The sequence below is a fragment of the Hipposideros armiger genome, unplaced genomic scaffold (genome assembly GCF_001890085.2).
Source record: "Hipposideros armiger isolate ML-2016 unplaced genomic scaffold, ASM189008v1 scaffold_59, whole genome shotgun sequence".
NCBI classification, from domain to species: domain Eukaryota; kingdom Metazoa; phylum Chordata; class Mammalia; order Chiroptera; family Hipposideridae; genus Hipposideros; species Hipposideros armiger.
The window spans coordinates 1287671-1307618 of NW_017731409.1; the positions used below are offsets into that span (position 1 = coordinate 1287671).

General features: G+C 50.9%; 1 protein-coding gene across 3 annotated transcripts in view; it reads left to right on the plus strand.

The window, feature by feature from the left end:
- Positions 1 to 19948, plus strand: part of ACTN1 (actinin alpha 1) — a 96347-nt gene that overhangs the window by 66520 nt on the left and 9879 nt on the right. For all 3 annotated transcript variants that reach the window (XM_019641351.1, XM_019641352.1, XM_019641353.1), the window contains exons 7-16: positions 868 to 949; positions 2401 to 2486; positions 9802 to 9894; positions 11255 to 11485; positions 13163 to 13310; positions 16357 to 16507; positions 17024 to 17132; positions 17593 to 17733; positions 18565 to 18747; positions 19033 to 19167. In XM_019641351.1, coding sequence (XP_019496896.1) covers positions 868 to 949; positions 2401 to 2486; positions 9802 to 9894; positions 11255 to 11485; positions 13163 to 13310; positions 16357 to 16507; positions 17024 to 17132; positions 17593 to 17733; positions 18565 to 18747; positions 19033 to 19167 — 1359 coding nt within the window. The remainder of the gene's footprint in view (positions 1 to 867; positions 950 to 2400; positions 2487 to 9801; positions 9895 to 11254; positions 11486 to 13162; positions 13311 to 16356; positions 16508 to 17023; positions 17133 to 17592; positions 17734 to 18564; positions 18748 to 19032; positions 19168 to 19948) is intronic.

Here is a 19948-nt window from a genome sequence, read left to right on the forward strand (position 1 = left end):
TAGTCTGGGGAACCAAGAATAGAGTGGGAAGTCCAGCAAGGAACTCCCCCCATTAAGACTTTTTTAATCCATTAAAAAAAAATTTTTTTTTATTGTGGTGAAGTATGCATAATATAAAATTTATCATTTTAACCATTCTTAAATGTACGGTTCAGTGGCATTACGTACATTTACAGTGGTGTGCAACCATCACCACCGTTCTTCTCCAGAGCTCTTTTCATCTTGCAAAACCGAGTCATATGGTAATTCTATGTTTAGCTTTTTGAGGAACTTCCATACTGTTTTCCACAGCAGCTGCACCATTTTATAATCCCGACAGTTTGTAAGGGTTCCAGTTTCTTCATATCCTCACCAGTCCTCGCTAAGTTTTCTTGAGAAAGCAGCAGAAATCAGAATAGTGAAAAGGCTGTGGAGAGCCCCAAAATTTCATGGAATGTGAGCACCAAAGGGGCTTGAGAGGTAACAGATGAAGAAACTGAGGCCGGGTTACTTGCCAGTCCCACTGACCGATGGCAGAGCGGAAACCAGAAGCCAAGACCGACGGCACCCTGGCCAGCACCCTGTTCTCACATTCATTTCTTAGCAATTCTTTCTTGGGCTGTTGGCCAGTATTCTTTACCCCATTTCTCTGAAAAAGAAATGGAGTCTTGAGGAGGAAAGATGGCTTTTTAAACCCCCAGCCAGCAGCCAGCCAGCCCTTGCAGTGAGACCAGCCTTCTACACCCAGAGCTGGCTCCCGAGGACCTAATATGGGAGGGGCTGTAGTCATCCTCTCTGCCACCAAGAATTGGTGATCACCCAGATGGGGGTAGCCAGTGACTTGTCATACTGCTCACGGTCTAACAATCCCTTCCCCCTGTTCCCTAGGACGATCCGCTCACAAATCTGAACACGGCCTTTGACGTGGCAGAGAAATACCTGGATATCCCCAAGATGTTGGATGCTGAAGGTAAAGACGCTTTCCTGTTGGGCCTCCAGCTCTTCTCCCATCTGCCACCCAGTGGCCAAGAGGGGTGGGTCCCAGCAGCCTGCGGCAGGAAGGAGGAAGCCCTGGTCTCTGGGATCCCATTGGCGGAGCCTTGGGGTCACCAGCCTGTAAGGAAGGGATTCCAGAGTTTTCTGAGGTTTGGAGGGAGAGGTGATAGCTGGTGCTTTAAGGAGTTGGAGGCTGTTTCTGCACGGCTGCCTGAGGATGGTTCTCATCTTTGTCTTGGAGTTGATAGCAGGTGCTGGGGTGGAGCACGGTATTCCTTTGTTGTTGTAGGGGAGGGGAAAACATCATTTTCTCCCTACCCTCCTGTGTTCTCCAGATGGGGCCCTGCAGATTAGGCTGACAAAAAACAGATGAACAAGAGGAAAGCAAACAGAAGTTTATTAACATGTGCATAATACGTTCACAGGGGAGTTTGCAGTGATGAATGACCCCAGGGAGTGGTTAGAGTTTGGGGTATAGACACACACCTAATTTTTAAGGGGAGGGGAAGAACTGGCAGTTATGGAAAAGCAAAAGACTTTCTGGAAAGATGAATGGCCCCTTCGGAGACTAGATGGGAGGTGTGATATTTTTTAACAGTAGCTGTCTGTGTGTGGGGCCATTTTCAAACATACAAAAGTAGAGAGGAAAGTATAATAAACTTCCGTATACCTGTCATGCAGATATAACAGTTATTGAAATTTTGTCTCACTTTTTTTCTTTCCCTTTTTTTTATTATTAGTTTCAGGTGTACAAAACAGCATAGTGATTAGACATCTGCACACCTCACCAAGTGACAACCCCAACAAGCCTATTACCCATCTGACATTGCACAGAGCTATTACAATACCTCTTTTTTGTCTTCTTTGTTGAAATATTTTAAAGCAAATCTCAGACATCATGGCATCTCACTGCTACATACTTCATACAAATACCTTTAAAATATGGATATTTTCTTAGACAACCATAAAGCAATATTTCCACCTTGCAAATTCCTTGATACATCCACTATCCAGTTCAAAATTAAATTTCCCCAGTTGTTTCTTTTTAGAGTTGGTTTGTTTTAATCGGGATCCAAACAAGGTCTGCACCTGGCATTTAGTTGTTATTTTTCTTGTCTTTTCTGATATGGAGCACTTTTTCCTCCCTCCGACCTCTTTTATTCCTGCTGTTGAACTTGTTGCAGAAACTGGGCCAACTGTCCCATGGACTGTTTCTTTTTCTGGGTTTGTCTGTCTGCTTCCTGGGGGCCCCATTTCACTCTTTCCTCTGCCTCTCATATTCCTGTCAGGGGAAGTTGATGCCAGAAGCTGGTTAGATTCAGGCTCAGCGTTTTGGCAAGAAAAGTTGGTGGTTCTGTGAGCATCACATCAGGAGGTATACCATGTGTTCACCAGCTGGCTTTAACTCCAGATTTTTCTTGACAGACATCGTTGGGACCGCCCGACCGGATGAGAAAGCCATCATGACTTACGTGTCTAGCTTCTACCATGCCTTCTCCGGAGCCCAGAAGGTACTGGGAGCCCCTGCTCCTTCCTTACGCAGCACACCTCATGCTGGACCCCAAACCATGCCCTTCCACCCACCCCCGCCTCTCCCTGGTGACAGGGTCTGGATGGTCTGTCTCTGGTAGAGTTAGCCCCTGGTGCCAGTGTGGCATGTTGTGTTTACCCAGCTCCTTTCTTACCCTGCACCTCTGCTCTTTCTCTCACCTTCCTCTACTGTCTCAGAAAATTGGGCAAGAACTCGCTTTCTGAGACCCAGACCACTGTTTTCAGCAGGAAGGGCTGCATGGGTGAAATGAGCCCGGGGTGGCTCTGGAATGCACAGTGGGCAGTGGTCCCTGCGTGCCCACCTCCATTGGAGCTTTAGGCTCTATCAGAGCTGCAGGGCTTTGTCTAGGGAAGTGATCGGGGAGGTATCTCTTGTCTTCACTGACCTATTTTGCAAAGGTAACATGAAGCCCCCACCTTTTTCCTGTTCATGGACATATTTTAGCTAATCTGCGCACTGCCCTTCTGGGCTTTGGTGCCTTCTCCTGTATCCTGCCTGGGATTCCTATGTGGGATCACTTTGCACTCCGTGTTCCTGGACATAAGCACAAGCCATTGGAAAGAAGAAGGGAGGAGGTAGGCAGCTCTGAGCCCCTTCAAGTGTCCAGACCCAGTTTTGCTCAGGGAGGCCTGAGGTTCAAGTCCAGTGCTGCCTGTTCCACACTATACAAGGGTACCACAACTAAAGGGCACCATGCACACTGCAGACATTGAAGATTTGCATGGTTTCCTTACCAAGCTTAGCTCACGCAGCGGGAGCCCCCTGCCAGGCTCCCCTCACAGGCAGGACTCCAGAAGCACAACATCCAGGTCGCCATGAACACAGGACCACAGGAGTGGCCTTCACAGCTTTTGGGCTGTGGGCCTGTCATGTGCGCAAGCAAATTTCCCACCCTTGGCATGGCGTCTGAGTGCCTTGTCTTGAAATGCATGATGGGGGTGCTCCCCTTACCTGTCTCCCTCTGCCCGGCCTTCCCCTGATGCTGTCGCTCCCTTCCTTGTCTCAGACTGTGCTCTGTCCGACCCCACCCCGTTTCACTTCCCACCATCTCATTTTCCCTCTTTCTGCCCATTTCCTCATTTCTGTCTGTCCATCTTGTGTTCTCTCCGTGCACTGTGGCTGTTTTGGTTTATTCTGTGCTGCTGCCGCCCACTTTCTCCTCTCAACCTCTTCTCCTTCTCTGTGCAGATATGTAGGCACGCTAAGGCCGGATGGGAAGGCCATGTGACCTAATGTTTCATGTCACTGCCACGCCTTCTCAGGTGCGCAGAAGGTGAGCTTTCCCTCGGCCTCGCCCACTCTCCCTGCTGCCCTCTGCCCACCTCTTCATCCTCCTTGGATACTCCAGCAGCCATCTTGGGGCTGCAGCCCCTGGAATGAAAGGAGGGACTAGAGATGCCCCTCTTCCTCTCGCAGGAAGACAGGACACTTGAAGGTGCCCGAGAACCCAGTGTCCCTGTCCCTACACAGTGGGCATAGTGGATATCACACATGGAAAGAAGCTTGTGGTCTCAGCTGCTTCCCTGGACCCTGAGTCGAGAGCCTTTATCCCAAGCAGCACAGCTCTTGGCTATGCTTCCTGACTATTCCCTTAAACATCCAGGCCCCCTTCACTTCTCTCTCTTTCCCTCCTTTCTGCTTAGGCAAGACCATCCTCTTAAATAACCCAGCAGCCAAGGCAGGGAGAAGCCTTCCTGCCTTCTGCCTAGTGTTCCGGCTGGAGGCTCAGAGCCTTGCCTGATCCTTCTAACCAGTCCTGCTATGGACAGTGGTGCAGGTTGCACACAATACAAGGGTGTCCCACATGCACCACAGACAATGAAGATTTGAATATTCGTTACTAAAATCCTGCAGATGGCAGTAAAAATGTCTTCTAACATAATCAGTATGACATGTTTTCAGCAAAAGTGCCTTGAGGAAGAGGTGCCTTTAGAAAATTATGCAAAGGCACCCTCTGGGCTGGTGGCAGCCCTATTCCTGGCTGGGATGGGCACTCAAGGCCTTCTTCACCTTCTTTCCAGGCCTCATTGGCACTGACTGAGACAGGAGAGCAGCCCCACCTGGAGGCTTCCTCGTAGGTGTCCCAGCCCTCCAGGATACCCATTTCTTGCAGACTCTTTCCACCTCTTCTCTGGCCTGCCTCTTGCTGCTTCTTTCTCTTTGTCCCACCTCTGCTGCTGCTCTCTAGTCAACTTATTCTGGCCTCTCTTGCCCCCGCCTTTGAGCCAGGATGTGAGCAGCGCCATCTCCTTGCCTCGGTGGGCTCCCAGCCCTGATAACCACAGACAGTCTGCTTGCCAGTGTCCGTGGCTAGGCTGAGCTCTCTGCTGTGGTCTCCCCTCTTTCCAACTCTCCTTCCTCTTTCTCTCCTCCTTCAGGGGTTCCATCCTGGGCTTCATGCCTGTTGACACTGGCCTTCCCTGACTCTGAAGCCTTCCCTGTGTCCTGGCTGATGGTACCGCTCAGAAGGGAATGTGTGTATGCGTGTGCGTGCATGTGTGTGTGCGCGCGCGCGCGTGTACCAGCCTGCTTTTCTGCCTCCCAAATCTCATACCACCTCCCCCCATGCCCTCTTCCCCGTCACTCATCCCTGCTGCAACCATTTCATGCTCCTTTTGTCCACATTTGAGGACAAGGTCACCAGTTGGGTAGGGGGAGGGGAGGGGAGGTGGGTGTTCTCATGTCCTGGATGAGGGGCCTCACCCAGCGTTGCCTCTAACCACTTCTAAGGATTCAGGCGACTCCTTACAGCTAAGCAGGCCAGTGGGAGGGGAACCTTCTCCCTCTCCTGTGGAAGAAGGAGGATTCTTTCAGACTCACACATCCTTTGTGTCTTGACTATCTCTATGTGTGGAGTCCATTGGGGGACGTCTTCCGAGACCCATGCCAGTGCCCTCCATCCCCTCCACTGTCTTCTTTCTCTTGTCCAGCCTCAGACAGTGGAAATAGAAATGAATGCATGCATGCACGTGTGTGTACACGTGTGTGTTCACGTGCATCCACACAGGCCAGTGGCATGCAAGTGTGCGTGACTGGTTTTCCTAGCCAGATGAGGACTGACTCTTTTGTTTGACCCGTTGGTTTTGGTTCCAATTCTTTCTCAGCTCTCCTCTCCCCTTCTCTTCCCCTGTAGGGATTTAGAATGGGCAGAGAGCAACCAAATTTTGTTGATGCAATTTGTAAAGCTTTAAAGTTCATGGTCTATTGGGAACAGTTTCTGAGAAACAAACCTTGACGGCATGAACTGATCTGCTGTGGGTGTTTCTGGATGCTTTTAGGAGATGGTGCTATTTACATCCTCCAATTGCCTGTTAGTTACTTTTGTGAATCATCTAAGGGAGAGAAACCCCATTCCTGTCTTCAAGGACTTCATGGTCCATCTGGAAAAACCCTTAATCAAAGAAGTTGGTGTCTAGCCAATGCTCTGCTCTGCTGTAGACCTGAGCAGGGGAGGGCAGGCCACAGGGCTGCAGGACTCAAGGCTTTCTTAAGTAGGAAGCACTTGAACTTGAGGGTCTTCAGGGTTGAATAGGGGCCCGCAAGCAAAAGGCTCAGGGGGGGTTGGGAAGGCAGCCGGTGCTGTTGAGGACTATGGTCACAGCTTGTGCAAAAGCTTTGAGGTGTGGCAGAGGACTTCCTGCAAGAGGAGAGCAAGTTAGTGCTGGCTGGGTCTCATCCCACTGCCCGGAGCAGGGAATACTGGAGCAAACCAGAGATGGCAGCAGGGGACAGGACTGAGCCACCATGTTGTCAGCTCCCATGGCGGTAGGGGGTCGGGAGGTGCTCATTGGAAGGGACACCAAGGCTGGGTGCTGATTTGGGCGGAAGGAAATGGGCAATGTTAGTTAGATTTGGTAAATTTTTGATTCAAAATAGCATAGATGAGGTCTTTGTGGCATTCGTGTGAATCTGTGGGTTGTGGGTGGCAGAGCCATGGTGTGTCATTTGGCCACGTTTTGGATGTTTGATATCACCTTGAGGATGGTTCCTCTCCAGACTCTACCTCTACCAGCTAATATGATGCTAATTATTAGGGCAGCAGAGTGGCTTGGGATAGCTTGAGTGTTTCATTTGGGAATCTAAGTATTTCAGAAATAATAGTCCATGCTTTTAAAAAATAACACTAAAATCAAACATATTGTTCTGTGTTAGGCTGTGAAATAATACAACTTAAAGTAGGTCATGAAAATATAAACCAAGGAAAGGTGAACACAAATTTTACAAGTCTTTTTCGTTGTCGCTTGGAAGTAATCAATTTGCCTTTTTCTGTAAAATATTTTCTCAGCCCATTGATAATCCATGCTTAAGTCCCTTATCTCGTGCAAATTCCGTCGCCATGAGACAGGGCTGGGTGTTCTGGCTCTGCTTCTTGGGTTCCAGATCACCCCATCTCCTCATGTAGGACTAGCCTGAAGCCAGGACCTTGAAGTTGTTTCGATTTCTGAGTTTCTCTCAGGGAATGAATCTTGCCTCCCATAGAACAAATCTCTCCTTTGAGCTTCTGAACTAAAGCCACCTCTTTATGACTGGGTGGCGCTGGGTGCCTCTCTCCTAAATCTCCCATAGTGCCTGGGGTTCTGGTAGCCATGAGAGAAAAAAAGCTTAAAAACCAGGAAATTGGGATGATAGGGGTTGGTCCCGATCCCACCCTCAGGAGTCTTGTCTGCATTCCATTCCAGGGTTATGTCCTGGAGGACTTACCAAGCTTGTGCTTCCTAGGCTGGTTTCTCTGACCTCCTGGCTGGGGTTGGTGGGTGACTGAACCCTTTTCTATAAAGGGACTGATGTGGAAGCCATGTAACTCATCACCTAGCAGGCTTCTGCAGGGGGTGCCTGCCTGCCTGTGGAGGGGAGGTGAGCAGTGAGAGCAAAGGTCAAGGTACTGAGGACTCTGTTGTTTTTCTCAAGCCAGGTCTGGATTCCAGGAGCCTGCTTCCTGGTAGTGGTGGGAGCTGGCTGTCCCTCGAGGCGGCAACCCTGATGGAGTTTGCAGACAGGCCATTGTCTCTTCTAAAGAAAGCCTTCTTTTATTCCTTGATGGCCATGCTTTATTTCCAAAGACAGATTTTTTTGGCTATAATGATTGCCAAACTGTGCTCCTGCCAAGGCCAGCCTGGGAGGGGGAGGCTGAGGGGCTGGGACGGGGAAAGAGGTTGGTCTTTATGAAAAGTCCCCAGGAAGCCCATGCGGGAACTCCCTCAGACTTGGTCCAAAAGGAGCCCCCTTTGACCTTGGAACAGCCCAAAGGCTCTGAGGGATGGGCAAGACCCCTGAGACCCACAGGACATAGCCCCTAAAATCCTATGAACGCAGGCCTCACTTAGTCCACCAATTTGATAAATTGATACACAAATCGAAGTTGGTGACTCCTGAGCCCAGGATTTCAAGATGAATCAGGAGGATAAGAAGGTTAAGTAGGGCGCTTTACCCATGAACCACCATAGCAGCAGCTGGTAGCCTGCCACAAGTGGCCACCCTACCCACTGATGCTTACCCACTTGGCCAGCGCGTTGGGCCGGAGCCTTTGCAGCTACCCCATGCTCTCACAGAAATGTCGGCGCAGAGTAGAGCACTGGCCTCCCTTGCATCCCCTGTCCTACCCTTCAAATGGCCCCAGTGACTTCAGGACAGCTTGTTACCCCCCACTAGCCTTGTGGGACACTTCGGCCTGTTTCCCATGACCTTGCTTTTTGTGGGGCTCCACATCTTCTGGGACAGGCTCCAGGAAGGAATTTCCCTGCTTGTCACCTCTTGGGATTCCCCATGGTTTACTTGTTTCCCCAAAGGAAGGATGATCAACCAGAAGTTCTGTGTGTGAAGTGGCCCTGCCATTTCTAGCACAGAGCTGAGTTGGGGGTGGGGGGCAGAGGATGAGGGCCTAAGGATGTGACTCCTTGCCTCAGTTTCTTGAGACCTGGGACTTGAAGTCTCCATCCCTTAGCTCCTCCTCTGGCCATTTCCATAGTTCCCCTGGTGGAGGCCCACCCTCTCTGATACTTGAACCTGGTGGGTGCAGTCCCTTGAAAGGACCATATTTATGATGATCTCATTCCGCCCCCTTATACACACTTCCCAGCACAGTCACCCACAAATCACGTGATCTTATGCGTATGTCCTATTTGAAAAGTTCTGCAAGGAAAAAACATTTACATTTTCTTAACCATTCCTCACCAATCCAAATTCCTTCCTCATTCTCAGGAAGTTCTTTCTTATGCCTAGCCTCAGTCTGTCTTGCTGCAGTTGAAACCCATTTTGTCTTGTTCATTAACCAATTGTGAGGTCCCATCTTTCTATCCATTGAGGCTTTGTCATTCTTTGTCATCTGCAGGATCACCCTTCTCTAGGTCTCCAAGATGTGTATCTGTCTCCTCACAGGGATTATCTATCTTCCTTTCTACCACAGGACTCAAAGGGAACTTTGAGTTCCCTTCCCTTGGAGTTGGGTTAGGATGTGCACAAAAACAGCTGAATTTAAGTCACCTGAGTAAAGTGGATTAGGAACACCTGGCCCCTCCTGGCCTTAGGTGCACAGTTCCCCCCACGACCGGAGAAGGCAGCATCTCCTTGGGGTTTCCAGGCCTTTGTATCTGGTTACCATTCAGTCCTCTTTCGTTTCTTTTGGCTGCTGAGGCCCACCTTGGGTGTCTGCGTGCCCAGCTCTCAGTGCACGATGTGTGCTTCACTTTCCCAGAGGTGTCCATGCCGACCTTTCTGGGCATCCTGCTCATACTGGGTTGAGTTTTAAAAGCGCTTCAAGTTTTGGGCCAGGAGCCTTGAGAGATTCTGTAGGGATCCCGAGAGGCCCCACTGCTTCTCAGTCAGCACTTATTCTAGGACTCCCAGATTGGAATTCCTTCATCTCCAAGATCCCGGCAAACCCAGCCTGAGATCCTGAGCCGTGGGAGTCCCAGGGCCTCCACTTGGAATTCCAGGATGGGCATGAAATCATCTCACCACCTGACCTGAGCCTCTTGATTATATCAGTCCTCTGGATTAGTTTCTTCCTGACATGTGTGTCGGGTCTCCAACTCAAGCCTTTCTCCAGGGGCCTTTCAGCCACCAAGACTTCTGTCTGGGCCCCACTTATGTATGGGACCCAGCCTGGGCTGGCAAAGAGGATGAGGAGGGGCGAGGAGGATGTGGATTCAAAGCCTCAGGGGCTGCCTTCCAGCCGTGTGGAGCTGCAGGGGTGGGAGGAGGCGTTGTTGGCGCAGGTGAGTACCAGGTGCTCCTGCTGCCGGTGGCTCACCCGTGACCTTCTGTCTTTTTGCTAGGCGGAGACAGCAGCCAATCGTATCTGTAAGGTGTTGGCCGTCAACCAGGAGAATGAGCAGCTCATGGAAGACTACGAGAAGCTGGCCAGCGATGTGGGTACCCCGGGTTCCCCTGGCCCCAGCAAGGCCCTGCCACCCCACCCAAGAGGAAAGAGAGCCCCAAAGCCTGTACCCCCAAATCCATCCCTGGGGCACAGTCCCAGGCTGGGTGTAGTCCATGATTCCAGCACAGTTGACCCAGGGCAGCCTTGGTCCCGCTCTGGCCCTCCCAAAAAGCAGAGAGATGAGTCAGGGGCCAATCTCTGGGCTTCAGAGAGCTGAGTTCCAGGCTTTTTCTGTTGTCAACAGTGAGCCTGGGAAGTCCCGTCACCTCTCTGGGTCTTGGTTTTTATCACTTGTCAAGTGAGATTTGAGTCAAGGGACCTCAGAAAGGCCTCGTGTACTGTTCTGTGAGTTTCACTTAAACCAGAAAAGGAGCATGTCTGGTTCTGAGAGGGCAGAAACCAGGGACAGTTCAGTGCTGGCTCAGGCTAACTTGGTGGCTGGGCCCACCCAGGGGACAGGATGGGACAGGGATGGGTTTGCTGTCTGCCATTGACTACATTTGAGTTAAGGCTCCATCTGCTTCTTTCTAAAAGAATTCAGCTTTCTGAGCAGTTGAGCCTGGCCTCTTGGTGGGTCTGCTCTCCAGCAGAGTAAGAACCCAAGTTTGGGAGCCCAAGTGCCTGAGTTTAACCCCGGCTCTACCATTCTACCTGGGTCACCTGGGCAAGTCACATAACCTCACAGTGCCTTGGTTACCTCCTCTCTAACCTGGGGGAGGATCACAGCACTTAATCCCATAGGATTCCTGTGATTGTACAGATGAGTTAGTTTGGGTGGCATGCCTGGCGTCGTGCAGGTGAGCAGTATTCCTATCATCACTTCCACTCCTTCATCGCCTCATCCAGGACAGCAATCCAGGCTGTTCCCTGCCTGTGCCCCCAAAGCCAGCTGCTTCTCTTTCGAGTCAGAGACCACATTCTATTATAGAATCCTAGAAGGTCAGGTGGCAAGGGCTTCAGGGAACAACTGTTAACCTTGTTCATGGTATAAATGAGGAAACTGAGTCCCAGCCAGGTGGTAGACTTAGAGCTAGAACTCAGGTCTTAGTCGAGCCATCTTCCCACCATGGCTATAGTTCTTCCCCTGGCAGAGCAGGAAGACTGAATGATGCTGGCTGTGAGTTAACGTACCCTCGTGGCCAAGCTTCATGAAGCCTGTGGTTCTCAGAAGGAACACCCAGGAACCTGGCTTCACGGCCTGGGAATGCCCTCGCATGGTAGCTGGGAAGGAGTGTGGTCAGAAGTGACACTCCCCACCACCTCCCGGCTGGCTGTTGGGAGAGAGGGAAGCTGCCCTTTGTCCCTCCCTTCCTCCCAGCATCTTCACACCCTACCCCCACCCCCACCAGCTGCTGGAGTGGATCCGCCGCACCATCCCGTGGCTGGAGAACCGGGTGCCTGAGAACACCATGCACGCCATGCAGCAGAAGCTGGAGGACTTCCGCGACTACCGGCGCCTGCACAAGCCGCCCAAGGTGCAGGAGAAGTGCCAGCTGGAGATCAACTTCAACACGCTGCAGACCAAGCTGCGCCTCAGCAACCGGCCCGCCTTCATGCCCTCCGAGGGCAGGATGGTCTCGGTGAGCCCAGTGGGCCAGCCTGGGCCCCAGCCAGGTGCCGCCATCCCTGAGCTGCTCCGGTGCGGTACCGTTTTCTTCTACCTGCGTACACTGCTCCAGAAATCATTTCTCCCTCCGGGTTTCCACCAGGCTCCAGCTCACACTCAGCAATGTGGGGTGGCTCCTCTCCTGACCATTCCGGGTCAGACTTGACCTTTCAGATCCCTGACCATCCACCCGAGACGCCCCAGCACCACGACTTCCCCTGCCCTCAAAATTCATCTTTGCAAACAGAATGCCTCTTGACATATTGAACACAACAGGGCATAGTTCAATAGTGATAAAGATAATTTTTACTTCTGTGGAACCTTGTTTAAGCACTTAAAAAATTTTATTGCCTTAAACAAGTAACAGATTTTTGTGGTAGGGTATTTCTAAGATACAAATAAGCAAAATACAGAAACTAGCAATTACTTATAATCTTACTACCCAGTATCACCTTCAAATATTTTGGAGGGGAAAGGTTCTTTTAGTCTTTCTATACAACTTTTAAGCAAATTTTAAAGCATGTTTTATGTAATAAGCTGTTTTTAAAAAATTAACATTATATTGTGACTACCTTTCCATGTCACTAAATACTCTTCATGTCACTTTTTATGTTGTTTCTTTCTCCGTACCCTCTCTTCAGGATTGGGGGGAGAAATTTTATGAGCCAGAGATACATTCAAAAGGCACTTTAAAAATTCACCAGAATAGAGCTTTTGCTCTTTAAAATGGAGAGTAATGAGAAAACCTGGGCATATGAGGCAGGAATGGGGGGGAACAGGTGAAACGTGCAGACAGTATTGGAGGAAGGCAGGATTCCAGGGGAATCGGGAGGTAAGAAAAAAGGCCCCAGACACTGTGTATGCAGTTTGGAAAATTGTAGTCCTTGTATAGGTTCCAGGCTGAAATAGCAGCTTTTAGGTGGTCAGAATTGCTGCAATTCACCCAGGCAGAGGATGCTCTGTACAAGGAAGAGAGTACCCCCCGCCCCACTTGGGCAGATGCAGCCTGGCCCCTGGGCAGACAGTGGAGACCAAGTTGGGGACTTGGGTGGCATGCAGGCCAGGTTCCACCTGTCACTCACTGCCCAGCTGGGTTCCCTTGTGCTAACTGTAGGGGGTGGCCCTGTTGGTGGCTTCCTGTCTGAAAAGCTACGGGGTTTGTATTCAACATGTCACTGCCCTCAGACTCTTAGGTGGCTGTCCCAGGCCAGGGTCCCCAAAGGCTCCAGGCTACCTGCTAGAGCCAGTGAGCAGACTCAAAAATGTGCGGAGGCGGGGAGGCCCTCATTCCTGCTTGCCTTGATCAGTTCATTGCTCTCTTTTAACCTGGCTGGTGCTACAAGTTCTATAATTGGTTAGAATCTTGTTAGAAGTCAGTCCTGGGGCCACAGAGGGCCTTGGACTCTTTCCTCAGAGGGCTGGAACCCCAAAGCCCCATAGCTGGGTAGCCCATGTGAACCTGGGCCCCACTCACTGCCTAGGTGGCCAGGTGCTCAAGCACCCAGGAAAATACCCGTGGGGTTAGGTAGATATAGCTGGGTATAGCCAAGATGGGGAAGAGACTCCTCCTGGGAGGCATGGAGCAGCTGTGGGGGGAGTCTCTGGTGCAGGGTCAAGCCAGGCCCTGACCTTTCACCTCCTGTTCCCACAGGACATCAACAACGCCTGGGGCTGCCTGGAGCAGGCAGAGAAGGGCTATGAGGAATGGCTGCTGAATGAGATCCGGAGGCTGGAGCGGCTCGACCACCTAGCAGAGAAGTTCCGGCAGAAGGCCTCCATCCATGAGGCCTGGACGGACGGTAAGGCCAGCCCATACTCCTGGTTCCCCGAGGGCTCTGGCTTTCACGCTCCCCCAACCCAGCTACCAGCCACAAACCTTTCTTTTGCTTTTTGTTAGTTTTATTTTCTCTTACTAGTTCTTTGACATTAGGTAAGTTCGTTAGCCTTTTGGTGGCCTCAGTTTTCTCATCTGTAATGTGGGGATAATATCAATTTCATAGGTTTATAAGAATTAAATGAATTAGTACATATGAAGCACTGAGACGAGTCCCTGGCTTAGCACATTGCTACGTACATGTTAACTGCTGATCTTTCTGGTCATTGTACTGGTTTCTTCTTCCCTGAGTCAGTTAGGTTGCGGTTCGAGTCCTGCCACCGAGAAGCAGCAGTGTAAACTTGGATGAGTGACTTAACTAACCCCCAGGTCTCATTTCCTCGTCTATACCATGCCGATGATGATGTGCTCTCCTGTATTAGTTTCCTAGGGTTGCCTTAACAAATTACCATACACTGGGTAGCTTAACACAACAGACACATATTCCGCCACAGTTTAGGAGGCCAGAAGCCCTAAACTGAGTGACAGCAGGATTGGCGCCTCCTGGAGGCTCTGAGAGGGAGGCCATCTCATGCTTCCTGCTAGAGACTGGTTGCCAGCAGTCGTTGGCATTCCTTGGCTTGTCTCTCTCCAATCTGAGCCTCTATCATCACAGCTGCTTCCCTCTGTGTCTCTGTGACCAAATCTCCCTCTCCTTTTTCTAATGAAAACACCAGACATTGGAATTAGGACCCATCCTAATCCATTATGACCTCATCTTAACCAATTATATCTACAAAGACCCTATTTCCAAAAAACAGTTAGATGCTGAAGTTCTGGGTGGACATGAATTTTGGGGGGACACTATTCAACCCAGTACACCTCCCCATAGGGCTGTGGTAGGCTTAAATGTCGCAAATACATTTCATACTTAGTTGAGTGCCCAGCACATGGAATGCACTCCGGAAATGGTTGCCCTGGGTATTTTTCCTCCACTGCCTTCTTACTTCCTGTTTCTGGTCTCCAATTACAGAGAAGCAGAGCCCTTGCCTTAGCACGTATATGTGTCCGTTACTCCAACCTGGACGCACTCGGGCTATGTCTGATATCTGCTTATTGGCAGATAAGGTTAACTCCAAAGAGAGAAAAATCATACCTGGAATAGTGTTTTTGTCAGAACCTGGGCTGGGGCTGGAGAAGGGAACGGGGCTGTGCAAATCTTAGGGCCCTGCACCCATTTCAGCGGGAGCCCCTGGGGTAGACCCCATTGACTGGTGGAGCTCAGTGCCCTAAGGCTTCCCTTCTCAGCTCTGTCATGCTCCTCACACCCTAGGCTGAATATGAGTAGAAACGGACACCTCCTATGGCCACTTGGGAGTGGCTTGGCTTGGTAGGGGATAGAAGTCCGCTGGACTCAGATGGAGTATTGCGCTTAGCTCCCCGTTGTAAGTACATATGCTGGAGTACCACCGTGTGTAAGTACGTATACATTGAACACAATGATAGGAGATCGCTGCCCACCTTCCACTGTGAATGTATGGAGTTATTTATCTTGGTGGCAGAGTGGCAGGAGGATGATGGAGGTTGTACCGATTCACCCACATGCTTCTATTATGTCCTCTCTGGGACCAAGGAACAGCTCACAGGGTTACCCTGTCCGCTTGCCAGCCACCAGCAAGGCCATGCGTGGACTGGCGTGCCAGTGGTAGGTGCCGGCACAATCTCTGACAAAAGCAGTCTGGCCACATGCATTCATACCTAACAGTGTTATTGCCTGCTAACCTGGGAACTCCGTTTCTTAAGACTGTCTAAAGAATAAACCCTAAACATGGAGAGAAATCTTGTGTCTGAAGACGTTTGCAGTGAGGCCATCTACAATAGTGCAAGCTGAGGGGCCTGATGGCCCACAGTAGGATGGCGAGTGGTTCCACCAGTGATGGAAGCTTTGCAGCTGTCGGAGGGGCTCATAGGAAGACTGTGGAGCCAAAGTAGAAACTCCGATGATATGCTGCTGAATATTTTAAAAGCAGGAAACTACTTTATATATACCCTGTGGTTTTAACACCACATCCACATAAGGAAAGACTGAAAAGGAGTAGATATGTAGGCTCATCTGTAATTTTTTTATATTGTATTATTATTCTGACTTAAAGACTAGAGAGAAGGAAAGAAATGTCATATTGGGCACAGCCCTCAGCCTTGAAGCCCTGCCTTCATTTACTGAGAGGGGCTGAGCATCTATGATGAGTGCAAACATGGGGTGGGTGTGCAGACACAGGGTGGGCGTGCAGACACGGGTGGGCGTGCAGACACGGGTGGGTATGCAGACATGGGTGGGTGTGTAAGAAGGCCAAGTCAGCCTCTTTCCTGTGCCAGTCGTTTCACAAAGTGGCTCTCGATTGTCATCTAACAACAGTCTCCCGGAAGTTGTACCTATCTCATCCCATTTTCCCCCAGGAAATAGAAACCCAAGAAATGCAAGCCCTGCCCACCCATAAAGTGAGAGGGCAGTGCACCTGATGGTCGGAGAAGGCTCTGGCCATTGATGGATGTTGTGTACAGTGTCCTGGACACACTGAGAGTAATTAAGGGGAGGGGTCCCTGCAGGGCTGATGGAGGCTAGCAACAATAAGAAGAGAAACTAAAGATGGGGTACCCCTGACTGCTTGGCTTGTTTTTTCCTGGTTGTACCACAGGACATAGATCGTTTCCTGCTGTTCATAAAGTTAGTGTCACACCCTATACATGCCCCATAGTCTCGCATAGCCTTGGTATGTAACCACTTCTGATGCCGCCATGCACGCTCCATGGAGAATAGTAACTTGCCTGGCCCAACCCCCTAGTGGATGTTCTGGTCGCACATCTGCTTTTCCTGCAGATGACTGGACATTGTACGGTGGGCATCTCCTTGGGATAGACCCCTGGAAGTGGAGCTCCTATTGCCCTGAGGGGTGGATGGTCAGTTCAAGAAGATGGGGCCTCCCTTCAGCCACCAGCTTCAGCTCAGCCTTGTACCATCTCTCCGAACCCAGGCAAAGAGATCATGCTGCGGCAGAAGGACTATGAGACGGCCACCCTCTCAGAGATCAAGGCCCTGCTCAAGAAACATGAGGCCTTTGAGAGTGACCTGGCCGCCCACCAGGACCGTGTGGAGCAGATTGCCGCCATTGCACAGGAGCTCAAGTAAGTGTGGCCTGCTGAGGGCCGGGGCTGCTATGGGAGATGGATGTGTGATCATGATAAGTGAGTAGGATGGGCACAGCCCAGTGTCTGAGAAGGAATGTCGTCAATACAGAGGACGAATGTCCCTCCCAGTGGGGAATGAACCCATGACCCCTCCTGCCGCAGGCCTTTGGTCCTTACCTGTAACCAGTGCAGGAGGAGAGACTGACCAAGTCTTGGCTCTGAGCTCTCACTGCCTCAGCGACTCCCTGATGTTGAACATCAGGTCAACATCAGGCATTGCCTCCAGCCAAGGTTGAGGTGGGGACCCTTGAAGAGGAGGACTGGCCTTCTTGGCCTCCTCGCAGTGGTTTGAAAACCAAGGAGTTGGGGGCTTGGGAGAGGCACCTGGAAGGTCATGATGAAGGGAGCATACCTGACCTTCCAGCACCACTAGGGCCCCCAGCCTCAGGAATTGGAGAGCAGGCCACAGAGGTAGCCTGGGTCACCTGACTCTTTCTGTCTCTTCCTTCCCAGTGAGCTGGACTATTACGACTCACCCAGTGTCAATGCACGGTGCCAAAAGATCTGTGACCAGTGGGATAATCTGGGGGCTCTAACCCAGAAGCGGAGAGAAGCCCTGGAGGTGAGGGCCCCCAAGGGAGATAGAGGCCTGCTGCCATTAGCTCTCTGTGTGCCTTTCTGCTTCGTGACTCTTTGCTTTGGGCTAAAAGGCTCCATTGGGTCCCCTAGACCTTCCCCAGCCCTGGCCTAAGTGTGGAAGGCTCACATTGGCGCTGGATTTGGGCTTTGCTCTGTGGAGATGTTTTCTCTCTTGCCCGAATTGTATCATCCCCTAGGTTTAGTGCACTTAGCCCAACCCCAGCCATCTGAGAACTTTCCTGATTCGAATGTGAGGTAGACCATACATTCCACATAAAGAACCAGTGCCGCAGAGGGAGCCTGTTCTTTCTGCCTGAATTAGTCTGGTGTGTCCAGATCTGGACCCCTCAGGGCTGGCCAGGGGGATCTTGGAGGAAGGGGAGGAATTCTGGATATGACTCTGCTAAACATCTCCCTACCCCCACCCCATTTGGCACTTCCAGCGGACTGAGAAATTACTGGAGACCATCGACCAGCTGTACTTGGAGTACGCCAAGCGGGCCGCGCCCTTCAACAACTGGATGGAGGGGGCCATGGAGGACCTACAGGACACCTTCATCGTGCACACCATCGAGGAGATCCAGGTGTGCTGCAAGCCCCCCAACCCTGGAGGCCGGCTCCCCCAGTTGCCCATGGCTTATACTCTGCCAGTCCCACTCCTGCAGGACTGCCCCTGTAGAGAGAGAAGTGGGGACAGGATTTCAAGGATATTATATTCATTCAAAACCTTTGCATTCTACTTATTTTGATTAGGTAGTATATGCACATGGCATAAAATCTAAAAGATAAAAAGGATGTGCAATAAGTTCTTGCTCCTACTCCTTGTCCCCTAACCCCCAATGCCTCTCCCCAGAGGTAAGCACGGTCTCTGCATATGCGAGCAAATATATTTATTTATTAACACATTCTTCTCCACATCCTTTTTTACATAAAAAGTAGTTTTTATTATATACTGTATCTTGAACCTTTTTTTTTAATTTAACAGCTATCTTGGAGCTTGTTTCATATTAATAAACAGCTTCCTCATTCTTTATACAGCTGCAGAATGTTAGATTGAAAGGGTTTCACCAAGCACTGAGGAAGCCTGTGTTGGGGGGGGGGTCGCCTGGAGCAGGCCTCAGGGCACCCCTTGTCTCTGACCTGACTGTGGGTGGTAAGTGCCCCAGGGGTGCTACGACTTCACCAGCACAAAGCATGAAACTATTGCTTTGTTGGCTTTGCCTTCACCCTCCTGTGTCAGCACTGCCTTTCTGGTTCTCAGCTGTAAGAGTCCTTGGTTGATGCCTCCAGGGCCCTGGGAGTCCCCCCACCCACCTCTACCCTGGGGCCTGCAGGGCTCCCTTTGCTCCTCTTGCCCACGGAGACACCAGCCCCTCCAGTCACAGTGCTTCTCCTGCACCCTCCTCTCTGTCCAGGGACTGACCACAGCCCATGAGCAGTTCAAGGCCACCCTCCCCGATGCCGACAAGGAGCGCTTGGCCATCCTGGGCATCCACAATGAGGTGTCCAAGATAGTCCAGACCTACCACGTCAACATGGCGGGCACCAACCCCTACACAACCATCACGCCTCAGGAGATCAACGGCAAATGGGACCATGTGAGTCCAAGGGCTGGGTGGGGCATTGGCGGAGCCATTGTAAATTTCATAAGGGGAGGATTTTTGTCCCTTTTTGGGTTGGTTGATTTTTATTGATTTTTGTTGTTGTTGCATAGTCAATACTCATTATCTGTCAAGATAATAAATGACCTCAATTTCTAGCACAGATCAATGTCTTCACTCCTGCTCTGTTACCAACCTTCATCAGTTCTCTGTTTCCTCATCTGAAATACGGGGCAGATGGCTGCCCCCATCCCCAATATCCCTTGATTGTTCCTGCCCCAGGTGCGGCAGCTGGTGCCTCGGAGGGATCAGGCCCTGATGGAGGAACATGCCCGCCAACAGCACAATGAGAGGCTACGCAAACAGTTCGGTGCTCAGGCCAACGTCATCGGACCCTGGATCCAGACCAAGATGGAGGTGGGTCTCATCGTGGGAGGCAAGGATGGGGCTTCCACCCCTTCCCAGCACCTTCCCAGACAGACAGGCTTGCCTTGTCTCCTCCCGGGCAGGACCCGTGGAGGACTGTTGGTCCTGAGCCCATGACTACTCTTCCGCCTTACAGAGGGTGTGGAGCTCATGCAGGGAAGCCTGCAGGCTGATCCCACTATCTGGCTTGGGAGCAAAAACCCACATAGGGACACCACTGAAGAGCCAAATGAGAAAGTCCCACAGAGGGATCAGGGCCTGGGCTGCTGACTTGGCGTACCCTGATGGCTTACCTGGCTAACCAGGTCTCGATTCCTCCATTACCATTGCTCCTGAGTAATGAATTTGGTCAAAGAAAATGATTTTCCCAGCGAGAGAACTGAACCTTGGGCAAGCATGGGCATTTTGCTGAATTGTGTGGGCCAGATAGCAGGATGCTGTACATCAGGAAAGGGACATCTCTTGGGTTAGAGCATGATGTCCCTCTGAGTTCCTTGAGGGCAGAGCCTAGGTCGAGTTCACTTTTGTGTCTCCCCTACACCCCACCCCCAGCTGCTTAGCACATTGTTCATAGTAGGTGCTCAGGAAGTATTTGCTGGATTGAATTGAGTGCATAGAAAGTACTTTCACAAAAAGGTTTGTATACATGGGTGAAGGACAGACAGAAACGAGGGTTAGACCTGGCCCACAGTGATGGGAAGATTGAGCTGGGCCAAGGCAGGCATTGTAGTTGGAGGAGCATGGCCACTGAGCAGGTAAGCCAGATGCACTC